We start from the raw sequence: 26,922 nt of genomic DNA, 5'->3' as shown, positions 1-26,922 counted from the left end.
ATTTGTTTTGTCTGGCTGTTTTAGATAAAGCGGGCGAGCGGAAATAACAACCTTTTATTGGCCTTCCCCTGCTTAAATCCAGCCCGGGCGGCGGACATTTATCTTGCCGGGCGCTGGCGGGGCCGGGGCGCGGGGCCGGGCGGCGGCGGCGGGGCTGCGGCGGCGGCGGGGCGGCGGCAGGTGGCGCTCCGAGCCCGCGGAACGGGCCCGCCGCCCGCCATCAAGCGCTCGGCCGCCTCCCCGACAGCTCCTAAAATGTCGACTTTGCGGGAGCATAACTCGGGCTGAACACGCTCATTTCTTCCCCACTAAGGCCGATAATTGCCTTTCTTTTTCCTTTTTTTTTTTTTTTTTCCCCCCACTTTTTTTTTTTTTTCCCTCCCTTATTCCCCGCTTATTATGGCACGGGTGGGATGGCATCATTCGGTGCAGCAACAGCAAAGGTAAAAACTTGCTCTGCACCACGGCCGTATCCTGCGTTTTTTATTCTCAAAGCCCCCCAAGCGTCATCTACTAGTTCATATAGCCGCATGGAGCCCTGTCACACAAGTGCCAGCTCACCTTCCCCTGTCCTCAAACCTTCGCCCTTCCCTGGCAAAGCTTTGAGCCTGCCAACAGTGTGTCCTGAAGGGTTGGTTGAAAAAGGGAATATTGGAAAACTGAGGGAAATTGAAGGTTTGGGGCAGGACGGAAAGAAAATCACGGCTCCACGGTGCTTCTTGGGTCTGCCTGGATCAGCCCAGGAGGAGAGGGGACGAGGAGGGAGCCTTGCCCGCAGAGAGGGTCGCAAGGCGAAGGGGTTTCGAGAGAAACCCGCCCGGCGTGCCTGGAGACGCAGCCGTGCGGGGAGGCGGCAGCGCTGCAAAGCTTTAATTTGAAAATTATTTACCGGCGAATGAAAATTTTCAACAGCTGTCTTTGATCCAAATAAAAAAGCCCCGCTTGCGTCCTCAGCAATTTCAGCTCTGTGGGACCCGTTGTAATTATATTATACAGATGCTAGCAGTCATGCTCTACAAACTTGACGGGTCTCTCAAAGTCATTCCTAACTTCTGCTGCCCTGCTATTTTGATTTCCCCCGGTCGTTTTCGTAGTTTTTCTCCCTTTTGCTTTTGTTGGCTTTCGCGTCTCGAGAATGAGATTTAGTGGGAATTCTGGTGCATTTTCAGACGTTGGTTGCCAAAAAGAGAGGGGGAAAAAGTAATTGGAAAGAAAATAGAGGCAGGAGGGAGGGAAGCATAAAATGTGGTCTGAAGTATGAACGTTGTATTTTTCAAGTTAAAGTCAGACAAGTAAATAAATCGCTGCATAGTATCCCGTAAGAGAACTACTTTCTCTGCGTTTTATTTACATTTCCTTAAATCAAAGCCAATATCTTAACATCGAAATTCAGCATCGGAAAGGAATGCGAGCACTGTGCTATTTTTTCCCCACCCTGTTTCAAAGATTTAATTCTTTCTAGGGATGAAGAGTAACTGCCACTCCCTGCTTTCTAATAAGAGCATTCCTATCAAATGTTTGTCTACAATGGCATTGTTAAACTTACTATGATTAATTATTTTTTTTCCTTGGGCAGTAAAATTATATTAAAATTAAAAAGTGTTTATGCATCGTCATACTAAGTAATAACTTGGCACAGCGTGCTCCATTATAATCGTGGATAAATTACGGCGAGAACAGATTCCAAAACAACAAAATCCTGTCTAGTAGGAACCACATCAAGATACTGCTTAACACACAAGCCATAACCGTGGAGTGCTCCCAGGTCGCTTATAACTTATGAGCACCGTTTTATCACTACCTTTTACTTCCCGGAAAAGCTCAGAATGCAAAGAGAGGTAGTCCAGCTCTCCCACGAAAAAATAAATACAATGAATCCCGCCTGGAGGATTATTTTTAAAGCGTGTGAGAATATTGCGGTGACGGAAACCTTGCAATCTGTGCTCGCTCGCTGTTTCCTCGACTGAACAAAAATAAATAAAAAAGTGCATTCAAATGAAAAGTGCATTTTCAGACGCCGGGGATCCGGCGTTGTTTCGTAGGCGACAAAATGAGATATTTCGGGGGGCTATTTCAGAGGCAGCGTTATGCTGCTGTTTGACCAACACGCAGAGGGAGGGGGAAGTAAATAAGGCGGTGGGGACCGATGTCTGGGTCTCCTTTTAAGATTTATTCGGTGAAGGCTTTTTGAGATTTTTATTTTTTTTTTGACGGCTTGGCAGGAAAAAAAAAAAGAAAAAAAAAAAAAAGGAAAAAAAAAAAGAAAAGAAAGCTGCAAGTGAAATATTAAAAAAAGGCGGCAGTACAAAACAGACACGCAAAGCTAAATACATGAAGGCGCATATTTTACAGAGACCCCGAAATACACTCGCCCGACTAATCTATTCGGTTCTATATCATCAATATTTAAGTCTAGACATTGGTTATATTTGCTGCTCCTTTCTTCTTGCATCTTGGTATGTTGTCACCAGAGGAGCAATTTATTGGTTTAATGTCATCTACTTCAGCCTCTTTGATCTTCTAAGTCGTCGTCTTGTTTGCTTCGCGTTCGTTTAACTTCTTGGGCCTTTATTCCTTTCCAGCAGCCTCTTCTGCCGGCGTGTTCCCCCCTTGCACTTCGCAACCGCAGGGATATCGTCTAATATTGGAATAAATGAACGAAGGAGCCTCTTTCGGCAGATTCCCCCTTGCGCCTGCGAATAACGACTGCGTTTTCACGTGCTTAACACTTGGCAAATATCTAGATAGAGCCGCCACATTTGCATACTCCGAAGCACCAATATCTCAGGCACCTCGCCGCAGAGAATTTACTCGCTTCTGTCAGTATCCTATATTCATGGGGCTGCAATAACCGCGCATAAAGAGTCCCAAAGGGTGCGTGCGTGCTGGAGGTGTGTGTGTGGGGGGGAGAGGGGCTTCCACGTTTACAAAACGTAAAGTTTAGGGTCCGTGCGAAATATCACCAAGAACAATTTTAACTGGTGAGAAAGTCTTTGTACACGGGGCACCAAACTATAATTGAAAGGAGAATTTCCGGGGCAATTCCATTGTGCTCCTTCCAGTTTATGATGTGCAATACAGGCAGGCAGTAAAAGCTGTCTTTACCAGGACTCCCTGTCTGAGGGAAGGAAACTCATTTTACGATCCGTTTAAAGGAAGGGCACGGTGCAGCATCCTCAATGGAGAGCCATTCTCATTGTTGGGGAGCCGAGTGTTTAGAAAAGCAGCAGCAACGTTCCCCGCGGTCTGCGCGTAACGTTGCCGCCTCTCGCTGAGGACTGGAAGGTGCGTACGACGGAAAGGTAAAGGGAACATTTAGAAAAAAAATAATAATAAAAAAAAGTGAGGCGATTTGCAGACGATTCCTTTAATTTAGGGAGTTTGCTTTTCCTTTTATTTTTTTATTTTTATTTTTTTTAAGGGATTTCCCCCCCCCCTTTTTTTTTTTTTTTTGTATTTTCTTTTAAGGCGTCTAGAAAGTTGCCTCCCCGCATACTTTCCCTTTCCTCGATTTTTTTGTTCTTTTACTTTTCTGCCGGGGGGGCGGGCTGTGCTGTTTCCCGAGGGGGACGGGAGGCTCGGGGTCCCTCGAGGAGTGCTCCCCTCTTTGCTCCCTCCGCTCCAGGACCGCCGGCGGCAGGCGTGGTGGGGCCGGGAGGACACCCCACCAGCCCCCCAGCATTTTAGGGACGAGAGAGCGCTAATAAGACTAAGCAATACCAACACCCAGCTCTTCGACTCCTTGAAAGCTTTTTTATTATTATTATTTTTAATCCCCCCTCCCCGTCTAACGAGGACCACATGGCTTAAGCCCTCCCCGCGGCGGTGGAGAGGGGCGGGGGGGGTGCTGAGCGCCCTCCCCCGCGCCGGGAGCGGCGGCGGGGCCGTCGGGGGCCGCCGGGGGCCGCCGGGGGGCCGGGGGCTGCGCCTCGACGGCGCGGGGCGGCGGCGGCCCCGTCCATGGCCGGGCACCGGCGGGCCGCGGCCGGCACCACCTGTGAGGCGGGCGGGGATTGGCGGGCGGCGTCATATGACCGGTCACGTGCTGGAGGCAGCTCAGTCCAAAAGAAAATGGGGTTTGGTGTAAATCTGGGGGGGTAATGTTATCATATATCACGCTACCTCGTAAAACCGACACTGAAGCCTGCCGGACAACAAATCACAGGTCAAAATTATGAGCTCTTCGTATTATGTGAATGCGCTTTTTAGCAAATATACGGCGGGGGCTTCTCTTTTCCAAAATGCAGAGCCTACTTCTTGCTCCTTTGCAAGCAACTCCCAGAGAAGCGGCTATGGACCAGGCGCGGGTGCCTTCGCCTCCTCCATGCCCGGCTTGTACAATGTGAACAGTACCATATATCAAAGCCCGTTCTCTTCCGGATACAGCCTGGGCTCTGATGCCTACAACCTGCATTGTTCCTCTTTTGATCAGAACATTCCCGTCCTCTGCAATGACCTAACCAAACCCAGCTGTGAGAAAGCGGAGGAAAGCAACCTGCACAACCAGGCTGAGGCTAATTTCCGGATATACCCCTGGATGAGGTCTTCAGGTAGGGGCAAGCGGAGAAAGAGGGCTGGAGCTGTGGCAGCCAGGCAAAGCGTGTCGCCAAAATTACTGTCAGCACAGCCTTTATGGTTTTAATTATAGCCGAGGCGCCATTGCGTAGAAAGCCCGTGGCATTGTATGTAAATGAGTATCATAAAACTTTTTATTGCCCAATTAATGGGTTCTAGCCTCGTAAATTTATTTAACTCCATTCGCTATGGAATTTTAGCATCGAGTTTATTTGCGCTGTTTGCTAGAGGAGCGTGGAGAGTTGGCTGCGTGCTCTCCGAGCCCCCTCGGGTGAGTGTCTCCCCTGCCCTCTGCCCATGTCGGGCAAGGAAATCTCCCGCTTGCTGGGGGAGGCAGAGGGGAGAGGGGCGCTCAGGAGCGGGGGACGGGCTGCTGAGGGCTTCGCCGGCCCACGCCGCTGAGCCACGCCGCCCTCGTCCCCCTGCCCTTTCCACGGAGATAAGAATCTATAGAAATGGACTAACAGGAAAACGGGGAGGGGGGGGGGGAGGAGGAGAGGCTGGGGGGAGGCTGGGGGCGAGAGTGTGTGAAAAACGAGAGCTCTCTTCTGGAGCTAAATGCGATGTATTGTTTACGGGCCGGGCGGGGTAGGGGGTGGGGGGTGGAGGGAGCCCCCGACATTAAAATAAAATAAATACAGCCCAGCCTTCCAGATTTTTATTTCCCCTTGCGAAACGCCGAAGTCTGGAAGGTTTTAGGGAAATACATCGCCTGGGGGAAAGTTCCTCCTCCCAAAAGCAATTTCCTCCCCCACCTCCTCTCCTGAATGCTTTCTCTCCACTTTTCCTATGTCTCAGGCAACTTAATTTTTGCCCTGCCTGAGCAGAACAAGTCGTGTAGCTGAAATGTCTTTGTTAGGGTAAAGTGTGTGTGTGGGGTGGAAGTGAGAGAAGGAAATTATTCACTCTCGCTTGGCCGGTTTTAATTTTTGGTGGGTTGGCTAGTTGGTTTGTTGTTGTTGCTGTTTTTTTTTTTTTTTTTTTTTTTTTAAAAAAAATAGTAGAAATAGGGGAGAAAAAAGAAAACTTTCCTCTTCTCTTCCTGCCTAACTCCTGGACGTGTGTGCCTGCTTTCAGGTCCAGATAGGAAGCGAGGGCGCCAGACCTACACCCGCTACCAGACCCTGGAGCTGGAGAAGGAATTCCACTTCAATCGCTATCTGACTCGGCGGCGGAGGATAGAGATCGCCCATGCCCTCTGCCTGACAGAGAGGCAGATCAAAATCTGGTTCCAGAACCGGAGGATGAAGTGGAAGAAGGAGCATAAGGAAGAGAGCTCCAGCACTCCGGCTCCCAACGAGCCCACGTCAGCAGCACCGTCTGTTGAGAAAGTGGAAGAAGACGAAGAAGAGGAAGACTAGGGAGTCCCACTCGAGGAAGCAATCTCTTACTATAATGTATGCACGTGACAGTTATAAAAGCTCCCTTTAAAGAAAAAAAAAAAAAAAAAGAGAGACACTCACTGTTTTTATTTAAAAAAAAATAAATCAGTTCCCTTTAATAATCATCCTGCAAGCAAGCGTTTGCAAACATTAAAGCGTTTCTTGGGTTGGCTTTCCAGCCCTCTCTTCACTCTCCCGTCCTCCCCAAACCTACCCTGTGCCGAACTCTTCGGTAGTATCTCCTAAGCGCATCTTACAATCATTTTATTTTTCGTTCACCCAAGTTTGGGTGGGTTTGTCCAGGGGACATTTCAGTGGGAGAACTGCTGCTTGCACATAAAGTAAACGTGACCTTCCGAAGTAACTACCTGACTCAACAGTCCCAATCATATTCTAAGGGGAAAAGTGCATTAGGCTCACATTAAGAAAAACTACCTAATTTTGAATAAGTAGCTCTGCACTTCTTTTTTTTTTCTTCTTCTTTTTTTTTTTTTAATTTTATTATTGTTAGAAAAATATCATAACTAACAGCTACACTAACAAAATGTTAAACAGCAAGCGAGGGAATAAAAGATGTTCCACAAACCACTACAGTCTACAGCAATGATTTGTACTACCTATTTTCCAGACTACCTATATATCTTGCTCCGCCTACCTATCTTCGAAAGTATACTGTATTTTAGTAGTCAAAAGAAGATAACGTACTAATGTGAATCGCAAAATGCTTTTAGAAACGTAAGTGTAATTGTTCGAAAAGCACGCATCAATAGCTTTGGTATAGAATTTGGTACCGAAAAGGCTGAATATATTTAAATTTAAAATAATATATTTATTCCAAAGCAATTATAAATGAAAACCATATGCTGCAATATATCTTTGTTCTCGAATCTTTACTATTCCGAGTGAGGAAGCAAACACATGCCAATATTGTACAAAGCGGTTTATTATCTTCCGTTGGCTTCTACCTTAGGCTGCCTCAGCTAAAGGCCGTTTTCGTATTCTAGGCTGATCTTACTTAATATAGCTGAAAGTGTTCTTTGAAAAGTGAATTTAAATGACCATGTAACCACCTTTAAAAAAAAACAAAAACAAAAACTGTTTGTCCTGATTATCCGAATGTGTTAATATGTAATACCGTGAATTTTCCTACAATAGCAGATACTGTATATTTGAACAATTTTTTTTTGTCATTTATATTTGTCTTGGAGCTCATTTGTAAGATCATGTCATAAATTGGGAAGTATGTAATTAATTGGGAAAGTTTGTAGCATGATGTATCGTTAAGAACTCTGTATAAATCCGTCTCGAAGGTTGGCTAAAGTTTATTCAAAAAATTGTATGTTACAATGTGTTTCGATGTGTTCGTTGTGAACATTTGGATATGCCGTGTAAGTATTGGAAGTGGAAAAAAAATGTCTGTGAACTCTCTTTGGAAGTGATACCGTGTTCAAGTATCTCCCACGATAAATGTGTTTTATGTTACACAGAAAATAAATATGCTTGTTGACAATGAATTGTGTTACTTTATTAGGGATACAGTTCGAAGGAAGCATAAAAAATAATTTACATGGACAAATAAAGAAATTAGACCACATTATTATTTTTTTTTTCGTAATCGGTATGGAAAAAAAAATAAAATCTAAGGTGATGAATGGATAGGAATCAGTCAATTTCTCTATCTCGACTTCATGATTTTTTTCCCCAGCGCAGTTGATTAATAAAGCGGAAAGCCTTCTGTATGGGAGGGCTTCCTTCCACCGTGTTCCAGTGTCCTCTTGAAATCGCGATCCCAGCCCAGGCGGCCCGTGACCAAGCCGAAATCGTAGGCAGTGAAATAATATTTGGTAATGAACAAAAAGTGCGATGCGAAACTTCCAAGTGTAAATGTTCGGGTACGCGCCGGCGGCTTTCTAGATGCGGGGGATATGAGAATGGGATTAAAAAGGGGAAAAACAAGCCTGCTTTAAAAATAGATATTTTTTTTCAATGTACCACATAACGCCAAGTTGATCAAATATTTTCAATCATTAAAAAAAGAAAAAAATGAAAATAAGAAAAAAATAAGCCCGATAAGTCCCTTTATTCGACCGGATAAATACAGGTAGAAGGAGAGCATCATTTGCGCAGAAGTTCCTTTTTTCTGCTGCGCTCAGTTCCTGGTCAACGTACTAATTGTAATTTTAATAAAATTAGTGCAAACTCCAGGTCTTTTAAAAAACTCCAGAGCTGCCTCTGTGGTAAGATGGCGCCTCTCTAAGACCTGCCTCTTCTTAGTGATGAGGAAAAGGCCATAAATCCGTTGTTGTTTATGAAAATTTACAACTTTGCAATACAACTTTATGAGTTGTTCGGTTTTTCCATTGGTCGTTGTCGGTCATGTGGATGGTAACCGTGAACATGAACTTTTTTATAATTTCCCTTGCGAGAATAGAGCCGCATTCTTTTGCTGAGCTCTGTCCTGCTTCGGATCTCTCTGGCTTTCAATCCCCATTTCATTTGTTCTTTGTAAGGCAATAGTGAACAAAGTGTGCGGAGGTTCGGCATAAGCAGCCGCCTAGAACACAGATCCGGGATGGCAATTTCCAGTTCCCCCGCTGGAAGGTGTGGCATATTGGATTCAAAGCACTGGCGTGGCAGATTTTCAACTTGCAACCTGGCTAATTTCCTGCTTCTTCTGGCACCAAAAGGAGGGCGATTCGTCTCCTGTGCAGCCAAAGCGACAGCTGTCAAAGTCGCAGGGGCTCCTGTGAGCCAGAACCTAAAAGGTGAGAAATGTATATGACACTACCGTAAACAGGGAAACATGGTTTAATACGTTTAAATATTAGACATGTGCAATTAAACCAAATGGAAATGCTACCGGCCAAAAATAGATGTGGCCACAGCTCAGCTTATTTCGGTTTAACCAGTGCATGCAAAAATATGCCTAAATAAAATGTCTACTTGCTATTATTTAATAGGGAAGCCGTGGATTTTTCACGAAGTTTATTTCTGTTTGCATTTGCCTGGGGGTTGCTGTGACATTCAGCTTATTTTCAGGTTTACAATATCAATCCGAGGAGATATTTAATATTTTTTCCCCCGCAGGATGAAAAAAAAAAAAAAAATTATATAGAAATATAAAAGCTGTAATTTGTCTTTCGCAGCATTAGCTTAAAGTTCATTTGCGGCAGCTGAATTGTAGATGTAATTTATTTGTGATTATTTCGAGGGGGGTTGGGGGAAGGAAAGAAAAATCACACCAATCAGCACAATGTCTCCTCAGGTTATTTCTAGAGCGGGGAATGTGGCTTTGATTTTCTTTATCAGCCCGGGCGCTGCCTGCAGCAGCCCCGCGCCCCGCGGCGGGGCCGTGGGAGCAGCGCCCCGGCAGCTTTGCGCGCCCCGGTTGCGCGGAGCGGGTTTGGCGGCGGTGAAACCGATTTCAGAGCCGGAGACGGAGATTTTCCCTTTCTCCCCTCGGCTCGGAAGAGGGGCTCGGGCGGGGAACGACCCCCGGGATGGAGCCCGGGTCCCCGCCGCCTCCCCGCTCCCTTCCTCTCGGTGCCAGCCATCACGGGTGAGCGGCTCGGAGCGCTGGAAATGTGCGCTGTTTGTGCAGCCGGGCTGCTAAAAGCATCGCATTTGCATTGCATTGCGGTATCCGCCGGAGTGGAGCTGCAGGGAGCGGCGGATTATTTATTGCGGGGCCGCGGGTGCTCAGTGCTGCCACGGCGTGGCCGAGCGGCGGAGGCGGGCGCGGAGCGGAGCGGCCCCCGCAGCCCCTGCGAAGGGCAGCGCTGGGAGCGCTCCTGCGGAAGCCCACGGGGGGAAAAAAATAATAATAATTTTAAAAAGACTGAAATTTAAATCATACTTTAAAAAAAAAAAAGAGAGAGAGAGATTAAAAAAAATCCGGCCTACCTCACCTCTATGGCAGCATCAAAGCTCGCCCCCGGGTATTCCGGCAGCTGCCCCCTCCCCTTCCCCTCCGCTTTTCCCTCGGTGTGTGTCAACTGCAAAATATCACGCTGGGCAGGACGAGCCCGAATCCCCCCAGCGAGCTCCCTAATACCCCTCCAGTCTAAACACCGGGTCGCGTTGCCCAAACTGTTTGGATTAGAAGCTATTAGTTAAAGGTTGTTTTTGGGGACGCTGCCGAGCATGAGAAGGATTTGTAAAGTGGATTTGTATACGAGGAGAAGGAGGCTTTGAAGCTTAAGAGGGTAACTGCCCCCGCACCTGCATCCGAGGGTGACTGGAGCCGCTGGCGGGGATCTCGGCGCGGGGAGGAAGGCGAAACGCTTGGTGGAGGAGGCGCTGGCCGTGCGGGGAAGTCCGCAAACAAATAAAAGGCGGATGGGATAAGTGGCCGTGGCAAAGTGTGACTTTGTGGCTGTGGCAAAACGCGCCGGCTGGCTTTCCGGGAAGGAAAAGTGCTGCGAAATGTGTCCGGGAGGGCCAGAGCTCGGGGGTAACGGGTCGGTGTAATTTGGGGTTTTCTGGGGGTAGGGGGAGGAGCGGAGAGGACGCATGAATGTGACCGAAGCGGAGATTGCAGTGCAGATTGCTTAGCTGTCACTGTAAGCACTCTAACACGACCCAGCCAGGCAAACGTGCACGTTTAATTCCTCACAATATTATGGGATCAACGAAGAAATGTTTTCGCTGCCCGCGGTCGGCCTTTGGGCGGTTTGATTTGGATGAGAGCAAGAATTTGAGAAACAGAAGGAAAGAGTCAAAGAAAAAAAAAAAAAAGACAGAGAGAGAAATAAATCAGTGCGTAAGCAATGCTATAAAATGTAAATATAACTAAGCCTTGAGCGATTTTTCTAGTTTGGTCTCCGTGCGATGGATTCAAACAAAAGGCCGTCTGGCCACAACTTTTTCAAGTAGGGGCGGTGGGCTTCGCTTGCCCCAAGTCTTGATTTTTCACGGTGCGTTTTCGTTCTGACCCACGTTGGCAAAAATCTGCTCGTTTTAAAACCTCTTTGTGCTTTCTGTGTTGTGTGCTTGTTTGCTGTCCTTCCCCTCATTTTATAACTCTGTTTGCCGAGAGCATAAAACTTTTTTTTTTCTTTTTCTATTTTTTTTTTTTTGAGAAGGCTGGCTTGCAGTAAATACACGTTGCTCGAATGACCTCCCAAAGCCTGTAGCTAGAGAGATGTAATTCTACCAGGTGTGTTTATGGATTAGCTGGGATGAAGAGGTTAAGGAAGTTGAAAAAAAAAATCGGAGGCAATCAACATCTGAATGTGAAAGTCCAGCTGAGACTGCGAACAATACAAACTATTGTGGAGAGATGTTTTAACTCACTACTGTTTTATAGGTATCGTAATCCGCCCCCGGAAATGAGATAAATAGTCCTCCAACAACAACAAAATTCGCCTTTTAAAGCTACTTTAGGAAACGGGGCTCGCACGAATGCCACTTTCTGCCAGAGCACGTTTAAAATTAGGCTATTCAATCGGTTGTAATGGGAAAGGATTATGAGTAAACACAGCTTGCAATGAACAACCTCGTGCTATCCCCAGGAACTGCAGGGTTACGGCTGAATTAAAAGCATCTCAGCGAATTTCATCAGCACTGTTACTGTCCCTGCCCTGGGCCAAGAATTATATTTCCGCTATGGGGTAACTGCCATGTTGAAAAATGAACGTGGAAATGCTTGTTTCATGTATTTTTTCCCTCTTAAAGACACACATCCGCGCTTGATCCAATTATTTGGAGCAACAACGAAACCGATTGGCTTCTGCTGACTCATTAGCGGAGCTATATTAATTAGGAATAGTCCTACTGGCTCGTTTTTGAATTTGAATGTTTGATTCACTCAGCTCCACTTTGGCGGGGGGGGCTCAGGGAAGGCAGACACGTGGAAGTTTATTTGGGCTCCTTGCGGGGCTCCGAGGGCTTGCCCGGCCCTTCCCAGGGCCTTCCCGGGCACTTGGTGCAAACCAAAAATCCCCTTCCCCAGAAGGCCGCCGCCTCCTGCCTCAGCCAGAACCTCGGCGTTAATTACCGGAGCGTTCATTAAGACACGAGACCTCACCCACGCAGGAGGTGCAGCCCCCGACACAAAAGCTGGCGCTGGGGCTGGAAGCCTCAGCCGAGGGGCGGCCGCGGAAAATCGCCTCCAAGCCGGAGGGTCGCGGCCGTGGCATGGCGGTGGGATGAAGGGAGAAGCGGCGGCCACGGGGGCTCAAACACCGGCAAGACCCCCCCCCCCAAAAAAAAAAAAAAAAAAAAAGGAAAAAAAACACCAGCGCTGCACGGTGCTGCGCGGAGCCCAGATCCCCCTTTTCACGTGCTCCAAACTTTCCCTCCGCAGCATCCATCACCTCCTCCCGAGGGCCAGGGGCCGGCTCTCCCACCCTGCGCTGCTCCCGGGGGGCGGGGGGGGGGGGGTCGCCAACTTTTACCGGCCGCCCCCCTTCACCCCCCACCCCCAATTAAACCGCCGGGGGCAGGGGGGTCGCGTCCCCATCCTCCGCTGTCACGGCGCGCTGCGGCTCGCTGTATTATTATCATTATTATTATTATTATTATTATTATTATTATTATTATTGCTGATCTTAGGGCATCTCCCCGGGAGAGGGGCGGCGCCGCCGGGGCCGGGGGCGCGGCCGGTCCCCGCGGGCCGGGGGCGGCGCGGCGGGGCCGGGGCTTGCCGGTAACTTCGCGGCGCGGTGGCGGCGGCCCCGGGGGAGCGGGCGCCGCTCGCTCTCCCATTGGCCGCCCCGCCGTCAGCTGCTCCTATTTTCTGCTGTCGCTTTTGGCGCTCGGCCATCCAGAAACAAACCACTTCGATGACTACTAATAGTTATAGCCAGATGTACTAATACACAACAAATCACGGGCCGGGCGAGGGGAGAGCAAATGAGTTCCTATTTCGTGAATCCCACTTTCCCTGGGAGCCTGCCCAGTGGCCAGGACTCTTTCTCGGGCAGATCCCCCTTTACCCGGCGGGCTATGATGCTCTCAGGCATTTTCCGGCTTCGTACGGGGCAAGCAGCCTGCAGGACAAGACTTACACCTCACCTTGTTTCTACCAACAGTCCAACACCGTCCTTGCTTGCAATCGGGCTTCCTATGAGTACGGAGCCTCTTGTTTTTATTCGGACAAGGAAATTAGTAGCGCCTCTCCCTCCGGCAGTGGCAAGCAGAGGGGACACGGGGACTACCCGCACTTTTCTCCCGAGCAGCAGTACAAATCGAGCGGCGTGCAAGCCAAAATTGTAAATGACGAAGGCACCGACCGGAAGTACACGAGCCCTGTTTACCCCTGGATGCAGCGGATGAACTCCTGTGCTGGTAAGGCATTGAATGCAACGGGGAGGGGAGGTGCGGGGGGGGGACAGGAAAAGTTTCTTTCCCCCGGATTTTTGTTATTTTTCAAAAATTTCTTGCCCTTAGATAGAGTCCGGGCTGCTGGAGAGAAATGGCTTCTGCAGGGCAGCGTGTAACGTGAAACCCTCCCAGGTTATTTCAGCCCTGGCACACTGGCACCCTGCGAGCGGTGGCCAGAGCCCTGCTCGGGGGTCCGCTGGGGAAAGTTACTGCGGTACCCCTGGGAAGCAGGCAAAAAAAAAAAAAATAACAACAACACCACAAGGGAGGGAGCAGAGAGCTTTCGCCCCTCTCCTAAAGCCACCCCAAAGCTTCTGCTCGGCTCCTTCATTGTCAGAGAGCGATGTAAGGACTATGCCCTCTGCGCTGAGGATGCAATGCGTTTGTGGCACATTCCTCCTCGCCCCCCTCCCCCAGCTCGTTAGCGTGGAAGGATTGGATATTGGGAGCACGTTTCTGGGGCCGTGTGCGCACCGCCAGGGCACGGCGGATTTTCTCTGCCTTACAAGTGAACTTCACAGAACCGAACTGTTCCGTCTAGGAGTGGTGCTGGTGGAGAGGAGAAGGGGGGGGGGGCTGCATCGGGCTGGCACTTATTTGGAATCATCCCATTAACACGTTTCCTTGCAGTGCTCGCTAATGGCTCCCCCGCTCTCCCCCTCCCGGGTTTACGCTTGTTGGACTGTGGCTTGCCTTTCTTTTTTGGAAAGTTAAACTTTCAGCAAGACCATTCTGATGCTGCTTTGCAGTCGAGGGCAATAAATTCCGGAGCAAATGGCAAAGGCTGTTCTATGATCTTTAGCTGATGTCTATCGTGAGACTTAAATTACAGACCCTCCGTAGCCATAGCCACGGCGATAGAGCGTGTTTGTGTAAACACCCGCATCTATGCACGCCCGCAGCCACCCGCACACATGCGTGCAGCTCCCCGGCCCGCACACGTGTGTCTGTGTGTGTGCGTGTGTGCGCACAGGCTGGCTGCATGCAGAGGGCAGCTCCTGCTCGGCGATTTATAAGGGTGTTACCTACCTCGCTTCCCCTAGGTCCACCTTACTGACTGGCTTTGTATCACGGTTACCCCAGAAGCACGACGCACGTCCGCTTTTACAGCTGTTCAGGCAGGAGAAAAGGAAAAAATAGGGATCCAAAAAAAAAAAAAAAAAGCCTCCAGAAAATCAGAGCACCCCCTCCAGCCCCCCGCCCCCATGAGATTGTGCCTGCGAAAGGAGGCAGAATATACTAACCGCTCTTTCTGGTCTGAAATCACTGGGCCCTGTCCAATGCGATCGTTTTGTCTTTACTTCTACAGGTACAGTATATGGAACTCATGGGAGACGAGGGAGGCAAACTTACACCAGATACCAAACGCTAGAGTTAGAGAAGGAATTTCATTTTAACAGATACTTAACCAGAAGACGACGCATTGAGATTGCAAACGCTCTCTGCCTTACTGAACGCCAGATTAAAATATGGTTTCAAAACAGGCGGATGAAATGGAAAAAGGAAAACAAATTCATAAATTCCACACAACCCAGCAGCGAAGAAACAGAGGAAAAGTCAGGGGAGTAGAACCATGTTTAATAAACGCTACCAGGCCTTTCCTTAGCGCTTACTGTTACTATTATTATTTACCTTGTGTTCCTTCTGCTACTAAAATCCTATAGGTTTGTCACAGCCTATTAATTCCCAAAAGGCTTGGTGAAAAAGATGTACATTTGCAATCAACTGTGACTTTCTCTAAAAAATGTAGAAGTCCTAGCTTTCGAGCTGCGGTCATGTATATACATAGCCACTTTTCCAAAGCGTAAATGGTGTTGCTTAAAGTATTAGAGACACGGCCCAGATTTTTAAATATTTGAGGTGAGCATGTCTGTGTGGGTGAGTGTCCCTGGCGTGCCTGTGTGAGAACAGATAAGCTAGTAATTTTTTTTTTGTGTGTGTGTGTGATTATGAATGTGCATATTGTAGAAATACGAGAGATTTTAGAAAATCTTGGTTTTATCTTTTTACTAGTTCTCGCTACGGCGGGCCGTCTCGTTATGCTATGTTTGGGATTTTATGGTCTGTAGGGGAGAAAAAAAGAAGTTTTACACACGTATAAGATATTTAAATAGTAAAAAAGAAGAAAAATACTGTAAAAAAAATCGTTGTATAAAAAGTTGCGTATAAGCTTGCAGTTAAAGCGAAAAATGAATTGCAGGGAGGTTTCTAAATGCCGCTAAACTGACTCTAATCTGCACTACTGGTATTAAAGTAAGAGCACGGCGTTCAACTTTAGGACGAGCGAGGGAAGAGGTTTTGAAGCGGGCGAATTTCTGTGGTTCCCGTTGAGCTTACACCGAGATTTCGGTGAGCTCGGCTGTACACTGAAGGGGCTTTGAATTATGGACTACGTTTCTTGGGGATTTGTGGGCTTGGGTCGGTCTTTTTTTTTTTTTTTTTCCTTCCTATTTTGAATTAAAAGAAAAGTGTCTGTCGGATTAACTCGGAGATATTCTCCCCAGCTTTTCTGGTATCTCGATTCACGTTCGCATTTCCTCGCACTGAGAAAAAAAAATAAATAAATAGATACTCTAAGGAAAAGTAGCTGCGATAACATGGTTCCATGTCGAGTTCTGTGTAAGTAATATAGGCGCAGTGAGAATTTTGATTAATATATACGTTATAGCTCTCTCTATTATATTGTGCGTGTGTGAGTGTGCGTGTGAAGCTGTGTACAAATCCACTTGTACACGCATCGAGGCTCTTTTGTTTGCAAGGAAGCGCAGTTTGGGCGACCGCTCTAAACATTTTAAAAGCCACATCTCGAGAATCCTAATGCAAAATGGCTACCACCGGCTTCGTATTTTTTCTGGGAGGCAGGAAAAGTCTCGGCGACCGTGCAGCCGCCTGGAATTTGCCCCCCTAGCTAGGAAAAACGCCGTGTCCTGCCCGCGTAGCTACCTGCCACCGCCGGCCGGCGGGACCCGCTCGCCTCTCGAAACCCGCTGCGGGGGAGAAAGAGGACGATCATAGGAACCCCGACAGGGACTCGCCCGCGGCCGGCATCCGACGATGGATCCCGCAGGATCTGTGCGTGCCGCAGCCCAGCCTCGCCCGGCCGGGGGGCACGGAGCCCCGCCGAGCTGCGGCCGGGGGGCGGCGGGGAAGCTCCGGGGGGCGCCGGGGAAGCGCCGGGGGGCGGCGGGGAAGCGCCGTCCGGCGGCCCCTTCCCTTCCCCGGCGGAGAGCTCCTCTCCGCGCCGCCGTCGGGGGCCGTCACCCCGGGCCGACCCCGCGGAGCCGCCGCCGTGCCCCGCGCCGCCAGCGGGTGGCGCTCGAGGCCGGCGGACGGGCGGGCGGCGGCGGCGGCGACGCGCGGCGGCGGCGCGCCCCGGGCCGCCCGCGCCCTCCCAGCTCCCCCACCAGTGCACGAGTTTACCTCTAGAGGTCATCAGGCAGGATTTACGACTGGACAACAAAAGCACGTGATTTGAAGCCGTACCCCATATTTGGGTGCCTACGTAGGAGGGAACCAAGTACATGTCCCAGTCATTTCCATAATTCATCATAAATTGTGCAAGGGTGCTATAGACGCACAAAACGACCAAGAGCCACAAATCAAGCACACATATCAAAAAACAAATGAGCTCTTATTTTGTAAACTCATTTTGCGGTCGCTATCCAAATGGCCCGGACTACCAGTTACATAATTATGGAGATCACAGCTCGGTGAGCGAGCAATACAGGGACTCCGCCAGCATGCACTCCGGCAGGTACGGATACGGCTACAATGGCATGGACCTCAGCGTCGGGCGCTCTGCTTCCACCCACTTTGGTGCCAATGAGAGACCCCGCAGTTACCCGGCCAACACCACCTCTGCCTCGACAGAGCCCAGGTACAACCAGCCCGCGACGTCTTCCCACTCGCCTCCCCCTGACCCTCTGCCCTGCACCGCCGTGGCCGGTTCGCCTGTCAGCGAGAGTCACCACGGGGTGAAAAACTCCCTCGCCAACTCCACCAGCACTTCGTCCAATTCCAGCAGCAACACGCACATCAGCAGGGACGGGGTTGGCACCTCGTCTGGGACTGAGGAAGACACTCCAGCAAGCAGCGAGCAGGCAAGTGCCCCGACCGACCAAAGCACAGCCCAGCCTTCACAGCCCCAGATCTACCCCTGGATGCGAAAACTGCACATAAGTCATGGTAAAGCAAATACCCTGTTCTTTCTTTATTTCTCTGGAGGAAAAGCAGCCTTTAATGTAAACCGGGTGTCTGCGCCGAGCAAGGTCGGGGAGAGGGGGAGAGGAGGGCGTGAGAAGCGTGCAGCCTCCGCGCACAACTCCGCTCGCAGGGAAGCCCGCTCCGTTGTCTGGGCAAGTCCCCCCCGAAAGCAAAGCGCACGGCCCCCCGAACACAGCCCGCTCGGCTCCCACCGCCGGCCCCAGGCTCGCAGGGAGCGGGGGAGCAGCAGACGCCTTCCCGGAGGGGGGACCGAGAGCGGGGGCTGCCCCTGGCTCTGCTCTTCCAGGGGGATCCTCCAGTGGGAACAGCGCTGCCGACCCCCTTTCTTTTGCCGAGCCGTGGTAAAAAGAGAATAGCCGAGGGCGAGGAGGGCACTTTACACTGCCGGGAAGCCGGGGGGGAGGGGGGCGAGCACCCCCCCGGACTCCGGGGGAACGGGCAGAGGGGCGCGGGGGAGCGGAGCAGCCCCCAGCCCTCGCTACCTGCCGTGCCCTGGCGGCCGGGGGAGCAGCCGGGGGCTCGCCGCCTCCCGGAGCCGTGCCCAGCTCGGCCGTGGGAAAGGGCTGCAAGCCTCAGCCTCGCTCGCCCAGCCCCGAAAGCCCGGCGAGCGTCGCGGGCATCATCCACGCCAGCTTAGCTGGGGGAGGCGTTGGGGGGGGGAGAGCACTAAGCGCTCGATGAAAGAGTAGTTTTCTCTTTTTGGGGGAAATCGAAAGCAAAATCCGAGCGAAAACTTCCCACGACCACCAAAGCCCCCCTCCCCCAAGCCTTTTCGGAAAGGGGCTGGAGGGGGAAACTTGTTGAGCATTTATCCAAACCAGAAACAAAACCGAGCAGGGCTGAGAATAACGGTCCTGGTGGCTCGTAGCTGCAATAAGACACGAAGGCTCCAAGTCGCTGCTGAGAATCTAAATCATGTACTTTTCTCTTCCAGACAACATAGGGGGACCAGAAGGGAAAAGGGCTCGGACTGCTTACACCCGATATCAGACCTTGGAGCTGGAAAAAGAATTTCACTTCAATAGATACCTGACCCGCAGAAGAAGGATTGAAATAGCACATGCTCTTTGCCTCTCAGAGAGACAAATAAAGATCTGGTTCCAAAACAGGAGAATGAAATGGAAAAAGGATAATAAGCTGAAAAGTATGAGCATGGCAGCTGCAGGAGGGGCATTCCGTCCCTAAGCATTTGATCAATTAAAAGTACTGAGCAGTATTAGCTGACCCTGCGTCTCATGTCAGTACTAAGTTGACTTTCTAAAACTTCCTTGTGTTACTTCTGTGAAGAAACCCTGTTCTTGTCGCCCTTATTCATCTTTTAATCATGAGCCTGTTTATTACCATTCTCTCGCGTGTATAAGTAGATCTGCTTTTATCGTACATTTCTTTGTCTTGAATGGCTTTGTCTTGAAAAAAATAATAGATGTTTTAACTTATTTATATGAAGCGAGATGTGTTACTTGAAGTAACTGTTAAAAAAAGCAAAACAAAAAAAGAAAAAAAAAAAAAGGAAAAAAGAGAGAGAGAGAAAGAAACCCTCCCCCGGTTTAGTACAAATGTTATGTGTTGCACTCAACCTGCTTAACTGTGCATGTGTGGTCAAGTGTTAATGTCTGTATAGCTCCAAGCTGTTAAAAATATTTTTATTCAAACTACCTATATAATTCCTGTGTAATTAATGCTGTTGTAGAGGTGAAATGATGAAATCAACTGAACTTGTCCTACGTGTAGTGAATAGTGAATCTGTGACGAAAACTGTGATTCCAAGCAGTATGTCCTTGCTGTGCCTTTGTATATGACTCTTTGCACGAACTCTTAGAAGTGGCTCTTATTAAGCGCAGCTTCTGTGATGTATGTTTTTTTGTGAACAAAGTTACAAATATAGTCAAAGTCTGGCTGTTTGAGCAAACTGTGATCAGCTTTTTTTTTTTTTTTGTATTTGTTTTTAAAAAAACTGACTGGAAATCAACAAAAAAAATAAACTTTCTATTGTAAAGTTTTCGTGATCTGGTTTGTGCAAAGCAAGAAGTTGTGCTTCCTGATTTGCCTCTTAGAAATATTAACCCGTGCAGAGTTTGTAATAATATTTTACCTGGCTCACGCTGCACGTTGCAAGAGGTAGAGCTTCATTTGTCCGATACCAGTATTTTTAATTGAAAGTTTTACCATAAGTTCCTCCTTAATGGTTTCTGGCTAGGTGGAAAGCTGCATTGCAGGACCACAATCAACACCCTTTGTGGGTGAATCAACTGTTAGTTGTTTGCTGATGGTTGAAAAAACATGTGCTTTGTTAAAACACCCTGCTAACTCCAAGACGTGTTTGCATCGCTCTAGATTTTCTCCTGTGGTTTCATTAAGTATATTTGCAGGACAGCCACGTTAGAGCCCTCTGCGTCTATTAGTAACACTCGATAGCCACTTTCCCACTTTTCGCCCTTTACAGATTTTTTTGGTTTTCTTCGCTACGATTAGTTTTCTATAAACGCAATGTTACTTACCCCATCAGAGCTTGAATGGTTAACTCTTCTGAGCTTCTAAGAGCAACTAAAGATTTGCACATTTACTGACTGGTTACATTGATGCCTTCCCTTAAAAGTTATAAAACAGTAAACTTTATAAGCCCCAGTTCCGGCTATATGACATTTGGGTGCCAAATGAATAGGGTTTTGTCTATGAATTAGATCGTAAAATCATCCATAGCACAGACAGATAGGCTCACTGGCTATAAAAAGTCACGTGGTGCCATTAAAGTAAGTTTTATGGTTTTGGGGAGTTGACATCCAACATTATATACCACATAACATATAATCTCACTGACGCTGGACTTCATTTGACTCTTTTGCAGGCTACGTGTGCCTCCTGGCCATTCAAATTGTCAGTTTTAGGTACAGAAGTATCCAAACCACAAGTTCTCAGTACTGTATGAAAAATGGCTCCTTGCAAGTCAAGGTAAGTTTTGTGCACAAGTTCCTTAAAGTTTATTTGTACAGTTGGGAGCCGAGGCTCTCGCTCGCTCGCTCGCTCTCTCTCTCTTTCTCTTTCTCTTTCCCTTTCTGTCCGCCTCGAGCCTTTCAGGACTGTCCCACCGAGCCCGAGAGGCAGGAGCAACCACTAATGATACAGGTTGCGCTGCAAATTCCCCCATCCCTTCACTCGCAGCAGCTAGCGCTGTATTTTAACGATCAAATCAAAGTAAACCACAATAAGCGACTTTGGCAGAGATGGATTTTGGGGCCTAGCTTTAATCACTTTGACTACCGCAGAAGATAATTACTTCCTTTGCTCCAATAGACTCTCCAAGTTTGGAGAGGTTTTGTTTAGCAAGGACTAGTTACTGCAGGCGATTAAAAAAAGGGAAACAAAATAGATAGGGCTTGATATTATCTGGGCAGTGTCTTAAATAGGCATGATAGAGGTGGAGGCGTGCTGATATGGTAATAATCTTTGGATTGGCAAAATATGTTCCACATCAGAGCGAGTATTAAAATGGCACGGACTGCACTGGAGTGCTTAAGATTCCTATTTTCTGCGATGGGTCGTGCAGAAAGCTTTAGCTATGTGTATACGTCCATCCGCGAGTGTGTAGTGTCTTGTGAGTGAGCATATTTAGAACATTGCTGTAACTTTTTCCAGCTCCTACGTGTAAATATACAAATATAAATATATGTGAATCGTGCGCGTGTGCATGCCTGTACAAATCTACATATATGCCTGTATAAAGCTGGGCACATGCATCTGTTTATCCAATACCGGTGTATTTATGCATACAAAGGGTGTGTACGTGTGTATACATATATATGTTCCTGCGAGTATTTTTTTTTTTTTTTAAGCGAACCAATTGACTGTAACTTGTAGCATTAATACAAGAGACTACAGGTCATTAGAGTGCTGCAAATTATGAAATACGGGCTTGGTTTATTGAAGATTGTAAATATCCCCATAGCTCTGCTCTCTCCCTCTCTGCCTTATATTGCTGGCTGCCATTGTGGGGTAGGCCCCAGCTGCATGTTTACTTCCACATTCTTTTTATTTAAGTGGACTGTTCTCACTAGAGTGTGATTACTCAGCAATAAACTTTATGGCCGGATTTAACTTTAGTCTTTGAATTTCCAGGACTTGAATGAAAGGGTGAAAGGAGCTCTGTCTCTCTTTGGGTAGCTTTAAGGCCTGATCCTTACCCTTAGAGAGAGGGATCGTGGGGGTGTGGATGGACTATTCGGGGGCTGGGGAAGAGATCTGAGAATTAGCTCCAAAATACTTCTGTATGCAAACCAGTTGTGGGTATCTCCGCTCAGGTTCGGATCAGAAGGGATTCAACGCAATCGCCTCTGCAGGTTGCATTGTTTTCCTTGATGTGTCATAAACTCGAGTTTCAAGAAGAACTGGGCGGTTTGATGCGAGATGGGAGACAGGCTTTGTTGTATTTTGCTAGCGCTACCCTGCCTGAAAGCTGGGGTTTGGACGATATGTGGCACTGAGAGCAAAAAGAGAGGAAGGCAGAGGGGTACAGGAGGGTGAGGTTGGCGCGTACCTCTGCAAAGTCTGCACAGGGTCCACGACCGACATTGCCGACTGATCCCTTTCTTAAATCTGCCTCCCTTTCATGTTAAAGAAACGGTAGTATATAAGGTTGGCTCAGCTCAAAGATTTCCAAGTTTTACAAATATTTAATATTTGTAGTCAACCTCCTGTGTAAGATAAATGAAGTCCGAAGCCTTTGTGTCTGTGGATCTTTCTGTGAGCACTAAACAAACACACATGCATATGTTTTATATTCAAAAAATGGGAAAGGCTTTAAAAGCGCATATCCAAATACAGATTTGAAAATTATTTCCGTAATAAACAGCTGGGGATTTTATAGTACACTAGCTGTCACAGTTTCATCAATAGGAATACCAGAAAGTTTTTTATGATAGGCGTGTATTATATTATATTATATTATGTGCCATAAAAAATTGATAGTTCGAGGCAAAGGCATGAAAGGACTTTAAAAGTTTGGGCTTCATTCATATACGTGTCCTTTTTTGAAGGAAAATCCTGTTCTTGTTACAGAGAATGATACAAGGCGCGAACCATTCACTATTACTCAATAGTCGACAACATTGCGTTATTTGAATTATCTGGTGAATACACAAACACACCCCCACACCCTTTCAACTAATATTTTTGGAACCTGGATATCACCCCGCGCTGTAATGGTCTAAAGCGAAAGATTTGCTCCTATTACTTTCACATTTTTGGATGTGCTTTCTAGAGTACATTCTCGTAATGCTGGGAACAGAAATTCAAGAACTATGGTGAAAGAAAAAATATCACGAAACCCATAAGCATATAAACCCGCACGTACTGCAAGAAGCACACTAAAAACAAGAGAAAGTTAGCTAGAAATGACAACTTCTCAATATTTTTGGCCCTGCCTCGTTCTAAGCAGAGCAGTCGAAGTCACTCAAAACCAGAAGCTCATTAAGATTTTATAATCCACTTTTTAAATTTTAAATTCAAACAACTCCAGACTGCCGAACTCTACAAAAATATTCCCAGGTCCTAATTGTTTTCTGAGTGAAAAATGTCATGGAGAATAATCGCCTGGAATCGAGAGAGAGGTCTTATCTGCGCACATTATTTTTCTGCTGTGTTTTGGGGATTAATGCGTGCGAGTTTGTTTTACTTTAGGCATGGCAAGTGGCGTTGAGCGCATTGAAATATAGTTTACTTAATCCTCTGAAAGAAATACTTGAGTGTAGTGTGTCATGTCTAAGCGTTAGGCCAATTAAAGATTAGGCAACTCTCTTAATGTGTGTAACTAGTGACTTTGTAAGTCGTAACTTTCTCTAAACCAGAAGTAGAACAATTCGCTTGAAAGTCATCCGTAAATTACAGTTCTGAAGCGCTTCCTAAGCCGCGCAAACGCCCTAATTGCAGAACATTACGGGGAAATTATTATTCTGCCATTTCCTTACGTTTAATAAGTGTGTATCTGTGGAAGGGTGACAATAGAAGGGTTTGCAATCTGCTCCATGGGAAATTGAATGGAACAGATCAGGAGGGGCGGATCAGGAGGTTTCGATTTCAAACCCTGGATACTGGAGCAATGCCTTTTCCCTCCCCGCAAATACAGATTTAACGCATTAAAGGCAGACATAAGTAAATCTCCTGACCAAGTCAAGGCATCGCCTTGCTTTCTTAGCTCTTTCTCTTGCCTGCCCTTTAAATATCCCCAATTTGTTGTTAAAGTTGCTACCCAGAGCGCAAAAAAAAAAAAAATAATACAGCTCCCACAGCCGCCTGATCATCTTCGAAAATATTATTCCTTTTAAATGAAAGCATCCCCACTAACGTCTCTCTGGAAGGCACATACTCATGGACCATCATAGTCACATGTTCGTGTAGCTACACGCACAAACAATATCAAATCTGACACGGAGAGTGTGTAAAATTTGCAAGGATTTCGCCTTATAGCACGCATAAGGAATCTTTCCTATAACCCCCCAAAAATGTCTTTTCAATAATAATATTTGCTATGAAGGTTATTGGGTAATTATTGCAATTTTGTGGAACAGTCCTTGCTTGAGGTGAAGTCTGTCTCTAGATAACAAATGGCAGCCCGTGCAGTTCACTGCCAGGTTAAGTAAATGCAGAAAAGATAAATCTGCACACCCTAGGAATCACCAGCAGAGCTCGCTTTAGACCAAGTTCACAGTCAACTCGTTTGCCTAGACAAGGCTTCGCAAACAATTAGAGTTGTTTCTTTATGTTTAAATCAAGGAGAAATGACTAAGACCCTAGCAGCAGAGAGCTGCAGCTTTTCCCCCAACGCCAGTCTCTACATCCTTCCAACCTCACGCCCAGAACTTACCCAGCATTTCACCTGCAATTGTAACCATATAGCGCCTTTGAGTAACAGGCTTTCCTCCAACGCTGCCGAAAGGGTGTGCAAACTGATTTAACAGCACTTTACAAAGCTGCCAGATTAAAGAAAAAAAAAAAAAAAGCAATAATTAAAAATGCAAACGTATCCGATTTCTCAACAGCAAGAAGAAAAAAAAAAAAAAAAAAAAAAAAGCCCTTAGAAAGCGGGGGGAAACGGCAGAACTATTGAAACAAACAGTGCGAGTCTCTTACTCCTAAAAGAAGCTGCATAGCTTTTGTATATCTTTGTGGTTAAGGGCGTTACAACTGCAGGTCAAAAAGTTGAGGGTCAAAAGTTTACGTTTTGCACCACTCTTAGTCATTCGCCCAGACAGAGTTTGATGTCAATGTTATAGCCGAGATCTTGACTATCAGCACAAAAGATAAAATAGCTTTGAGTTACGTGTGTATCACAGTATGGACTCCAGGTGAACCCTACTGGCTGAATGACCTCAATTACCGAGGAAAGGATAGAAAATTCCTCTTTTCAAGAGTAATACACGTTGTATTTCATCTTGAATTATCGGCCACATTTGTGTCTGAATATCTCGGGTTCAGGCGCGGCAGGTAAACACGCATGTTACCCCCACGCCAGCCGCTGGTGCTGCCTCCTCCGAGAGTCAGGTAGCAAAATGTTTCACCCTTGTTTATTATATAATAACCCGCTTTAAGAGGTTTAATGTTAAGCCTTCTCACTTTGCAAAATGGCAGGAAGATAAGATAGGAGCAAAGCTATTAACGTGTGTATCGATCCTAGCCGCGTCTTTGTTTTTGCTCTCGTTTCTGTAGCGACCACTAAACTGTGCTTAAACAGGACATGCTGCAGATAATACGGGTGGGTTATATGTTTAGTCCGAGGGAGCTCGCTTAAAACCGCGGAGCGATGGGGCCATGTTGTGCTACCGATGGAAAATATTGTGGAGAAGCTGGCGCCCAGCGCGGCTCCGTGATTTGGATGGACCTCAGAGCCTACTGGAATTACCCGAGGCAGCAGTTGCCAGTGAAATGGGGAGCAGGAAGGGATGTTTTCCCTCCTCTCCCCCGCCAAAAAAAAAAAAAAGAGTTTAGAGGAATTTCTTTGCGCAGAGTTATTTCCACATTGCTGGGATTTTTTGTTCCCAGTGCTGCCTCGGTGTTGAAGCTTTAGCTCCTCGGCTAGGCGGGTCTGGAGGGAGAAGTGGCCAATATTGCACAGGGAACTGCATTTTGGGGAGAGCACTGCAAGGCGCCGCCGGATTCAGGTTGCAATGATGAGGATGGAAGGGGGAAAGGAGATTCCAAAATATTGATAAACAGCTGTGAAAGGTGTGGAGGAGGGGACAATGCCATGAGGAATGCAGAAAAGGAGCGCACCTCGCCGCCATCCACGCCTTTCGACCCCAAAGGCAGGAGGCTACAACGTCCTCGATGCATTGGGCACGCGTGAATTATTTGCTACAGACCCAGCTGGATCGTGGCAGCCGGGCGATATTTCTTGGGAAGAAATTTGCGAGGTGTTAGATTTCAGATTAGCCAATGCTCTTATTGGAGATTTTGCCCGAAGTACCTGCCGAAGCGCAGAAAAGGTGTGCATGCAAGTATTTGCTCGGCGTGTAGACGTTGCTCGCATGTCCCTGCTGCTGCTAACTTGCAGCGAGCCCTGGCATTGCGCGTTTGGGGAGCCTTCCCTCACCGGAGATATTGTTTAACCTTTCACATCTAGAGTATTTATTTGGTGTAAGAGCGAAGCCTGATAACAAGCTAAAAGCCATAGCCAAATATCTATTTTGTTAAAGAATAGCAGGCAGATTGTTTCCAAGAACAACAATGCGTCTTTGATACACCCAGAATGAAAGCTGTTGCTATAACTGGGTTACTCAAGAGAAGGTGACTGAAATTCATTTGCTTCCTTACCAAAACAATTAGCCTCTCGAATTCCATGTTTTTCAGTCCGGTCTAGAATAAAAATATCAATGGGAATAATGGGAATATTTTAAAGGAACCTGAAACTTCAGCCAATATTGAATCTTCTGAATCGGTGTCTAGATTATTCCTTAAAAAAAAAAAAAAAAAAAAAAAAAGTTAATAAATTGGGGCAAACTATTTCTCCCCTTTCACTCTCTGCATTCAGCACATTGCTCTCTGGTATGGAAGGTATGGTCAAAAGACCATTCATTTCAAATCCGGGCACAAATCACATTTTCTATGTGTTTATTTAACCATGCCAGGACAGAGCGAGCAAATCCCGCCAAACATCCAGTTGTTAAGAAGAGAGCCAGTGCCAGTGAAGTCCCCGCTTTCACAAAAGTATGAACTTGGGCAAAAATATGAACATTGCCCCAGTAGCGACCATATAGAGCGAGTGCTTGCAACCGCGGAAGGCAGTAGCTGCCTCGGGGCTTTATGATTCCCAGGAACAAAGGAGGGAATACAGTCGATACATTCCATAACGTTTACATTTTCCCGCGATTTTTTCTTAATTTTCCCTTAGAAGTAGTGACCTGGGCAAAGCACCCCGCTATCTAAA

General features: G+C 47.3%; 4 protein-coding genes and 1 long non-coding RNA gene across 14 annotated transcripts in view; 4 read left to right on the top strand and 1 right to left on the bottom strand.

The window, feature by feature from the left end:
* Positions 1-4,041: 4,041 nt before the first annotated feature.
* On the top strand, positions 4,042-7,471 carry HOXA7 (homeobox A7). Its single transcript, XM_068674263.1, has 2 exons — positions 4,042-4,550; positions 5,653-7,471. The coding sequence occupies exons 1-2, from the start codon at positions 4,175-4,177 to the stop codon at positions 5,934-5,936; spliced, it is 660 nt and encodes a 219-aa protein (XP_068530364.1). The 5' UTR covers positions 4,042-4,174; the 3' UTR covers positions 5,937-7,471.
* LOC137852483 (uncharacterized) lies at positions 7,458-26,609 on the bottom strand. Its single transcript, XR_011093871.1, has 3 exons — positions 26,310-26,609; positions 24,364-24,469; positions 7,458-8,715 (listed from the first exon to the last, which is right to left on the bottom strand). It is a non-coding gene; the product is annotated as an uncharacterized lncRNA (long non-coding RNA).
* The window catches only part of HOXA3 (homeobox A3), a 44,200-nt gene continuing 25,859 nt past the window's right edge, over positions 8,582-26,922 (top strand). For 4 of the 10 annotated variants that reach the window (XM_068674251.1, XM_068674248.1, XM_068674249.1 and 1 more), the window contains exons 1-2: positions 13,109-13,247; positions 20,353-20,456. The gene's annotated coding sequence lies outside the window, so the exon portion shown is untranslated. Of the gene's footprint in view, positions 8,723-13,108; positions 13,248-20,352; positions 20,457-26,922 lie in introns of those variants that run through there. The other 6 variants (XM_068674253.1, XM_068674250.1, XM_068674245.1 and 3 more) reach the window with 4 other exon arrangements.
* HOXA6 (homeobox A6) lies at positions 10,425-15,844 on the top strand. The gene is given in 3 exon segments (XM_068674262.1): positions 10,425-12,867; positions 12,870-13,247; positions 14,593-15,844. Coding segments are annotated over 3 exon segments (693 nt in total). The 5' UTR covers positions 10,425-12,812; the 3' UTR covers positions 14,853-15,844.
* On the top strand, positions 16,686-19,506 carry HOXA5 (homeobox A5). The gene is made up of 2 exons (XM_068674261.1): positions 16,686-17,468; positions 18,442-19,506. Exons 1-2 carry the CDS (start codon positions 16,907-16,909, stop codon positions 18,690-18,692), a joined length of 813 nt encoding a protein of 270 aa, XP_068530362.1. The 5' UTR covers positions 16,686-16,906; the 3' UTR covers positions 18,693-19,506.

Source organism: Anas acuta, chromosome 2 (genome assembly GCF_963932015.1).
Source record: "Anas acuta chromosome 2, bAnaAcu1.1, whole genome shotgun sequence".
Lineage (NCBI taxonomy): Eukaryota > Metazoa > Chordata > Aves > Anseriformes > Anatidae > Anas > Anas acuta.
Note: the sequence above shows the minus strand (reverse complement) of the source record. Positions and strands in the feature narration are given on the sequence as shown.

Excerpts from the sequence above, each read along its gene's own strand:
- HOXA5 (XM_068674261.1), top strand. The coding sequence starts at position 16,907 with ATGAGCTCTTATTTTGTAAACTCATTTTGCGGTCGCTATCCAAATGGC. Across the intron at positions 17,469-18,441 it reads AAAACTGCACATAAGTCATG|ACAACATAGGGGGACCAGAA; the intron begins GTAAAGCAAATA and ends TTTCTCTTCCAG.
- HOXA7 (XM_068674263.1), top strand. The coding sequence starts at position 4,175 with ATGAGCTCTTCGTATTATGTGAATGCGCTTTTTAGCAAATATACGGCG. Across the intron at positions 4,551-5,652 it reads CCCCTGGATGAGGTCTTCAG|GTCCAGATAGGAAGCGAGGG; the intron begins GTAGGGGCAAGC and ends GCCTGCTTTCAG.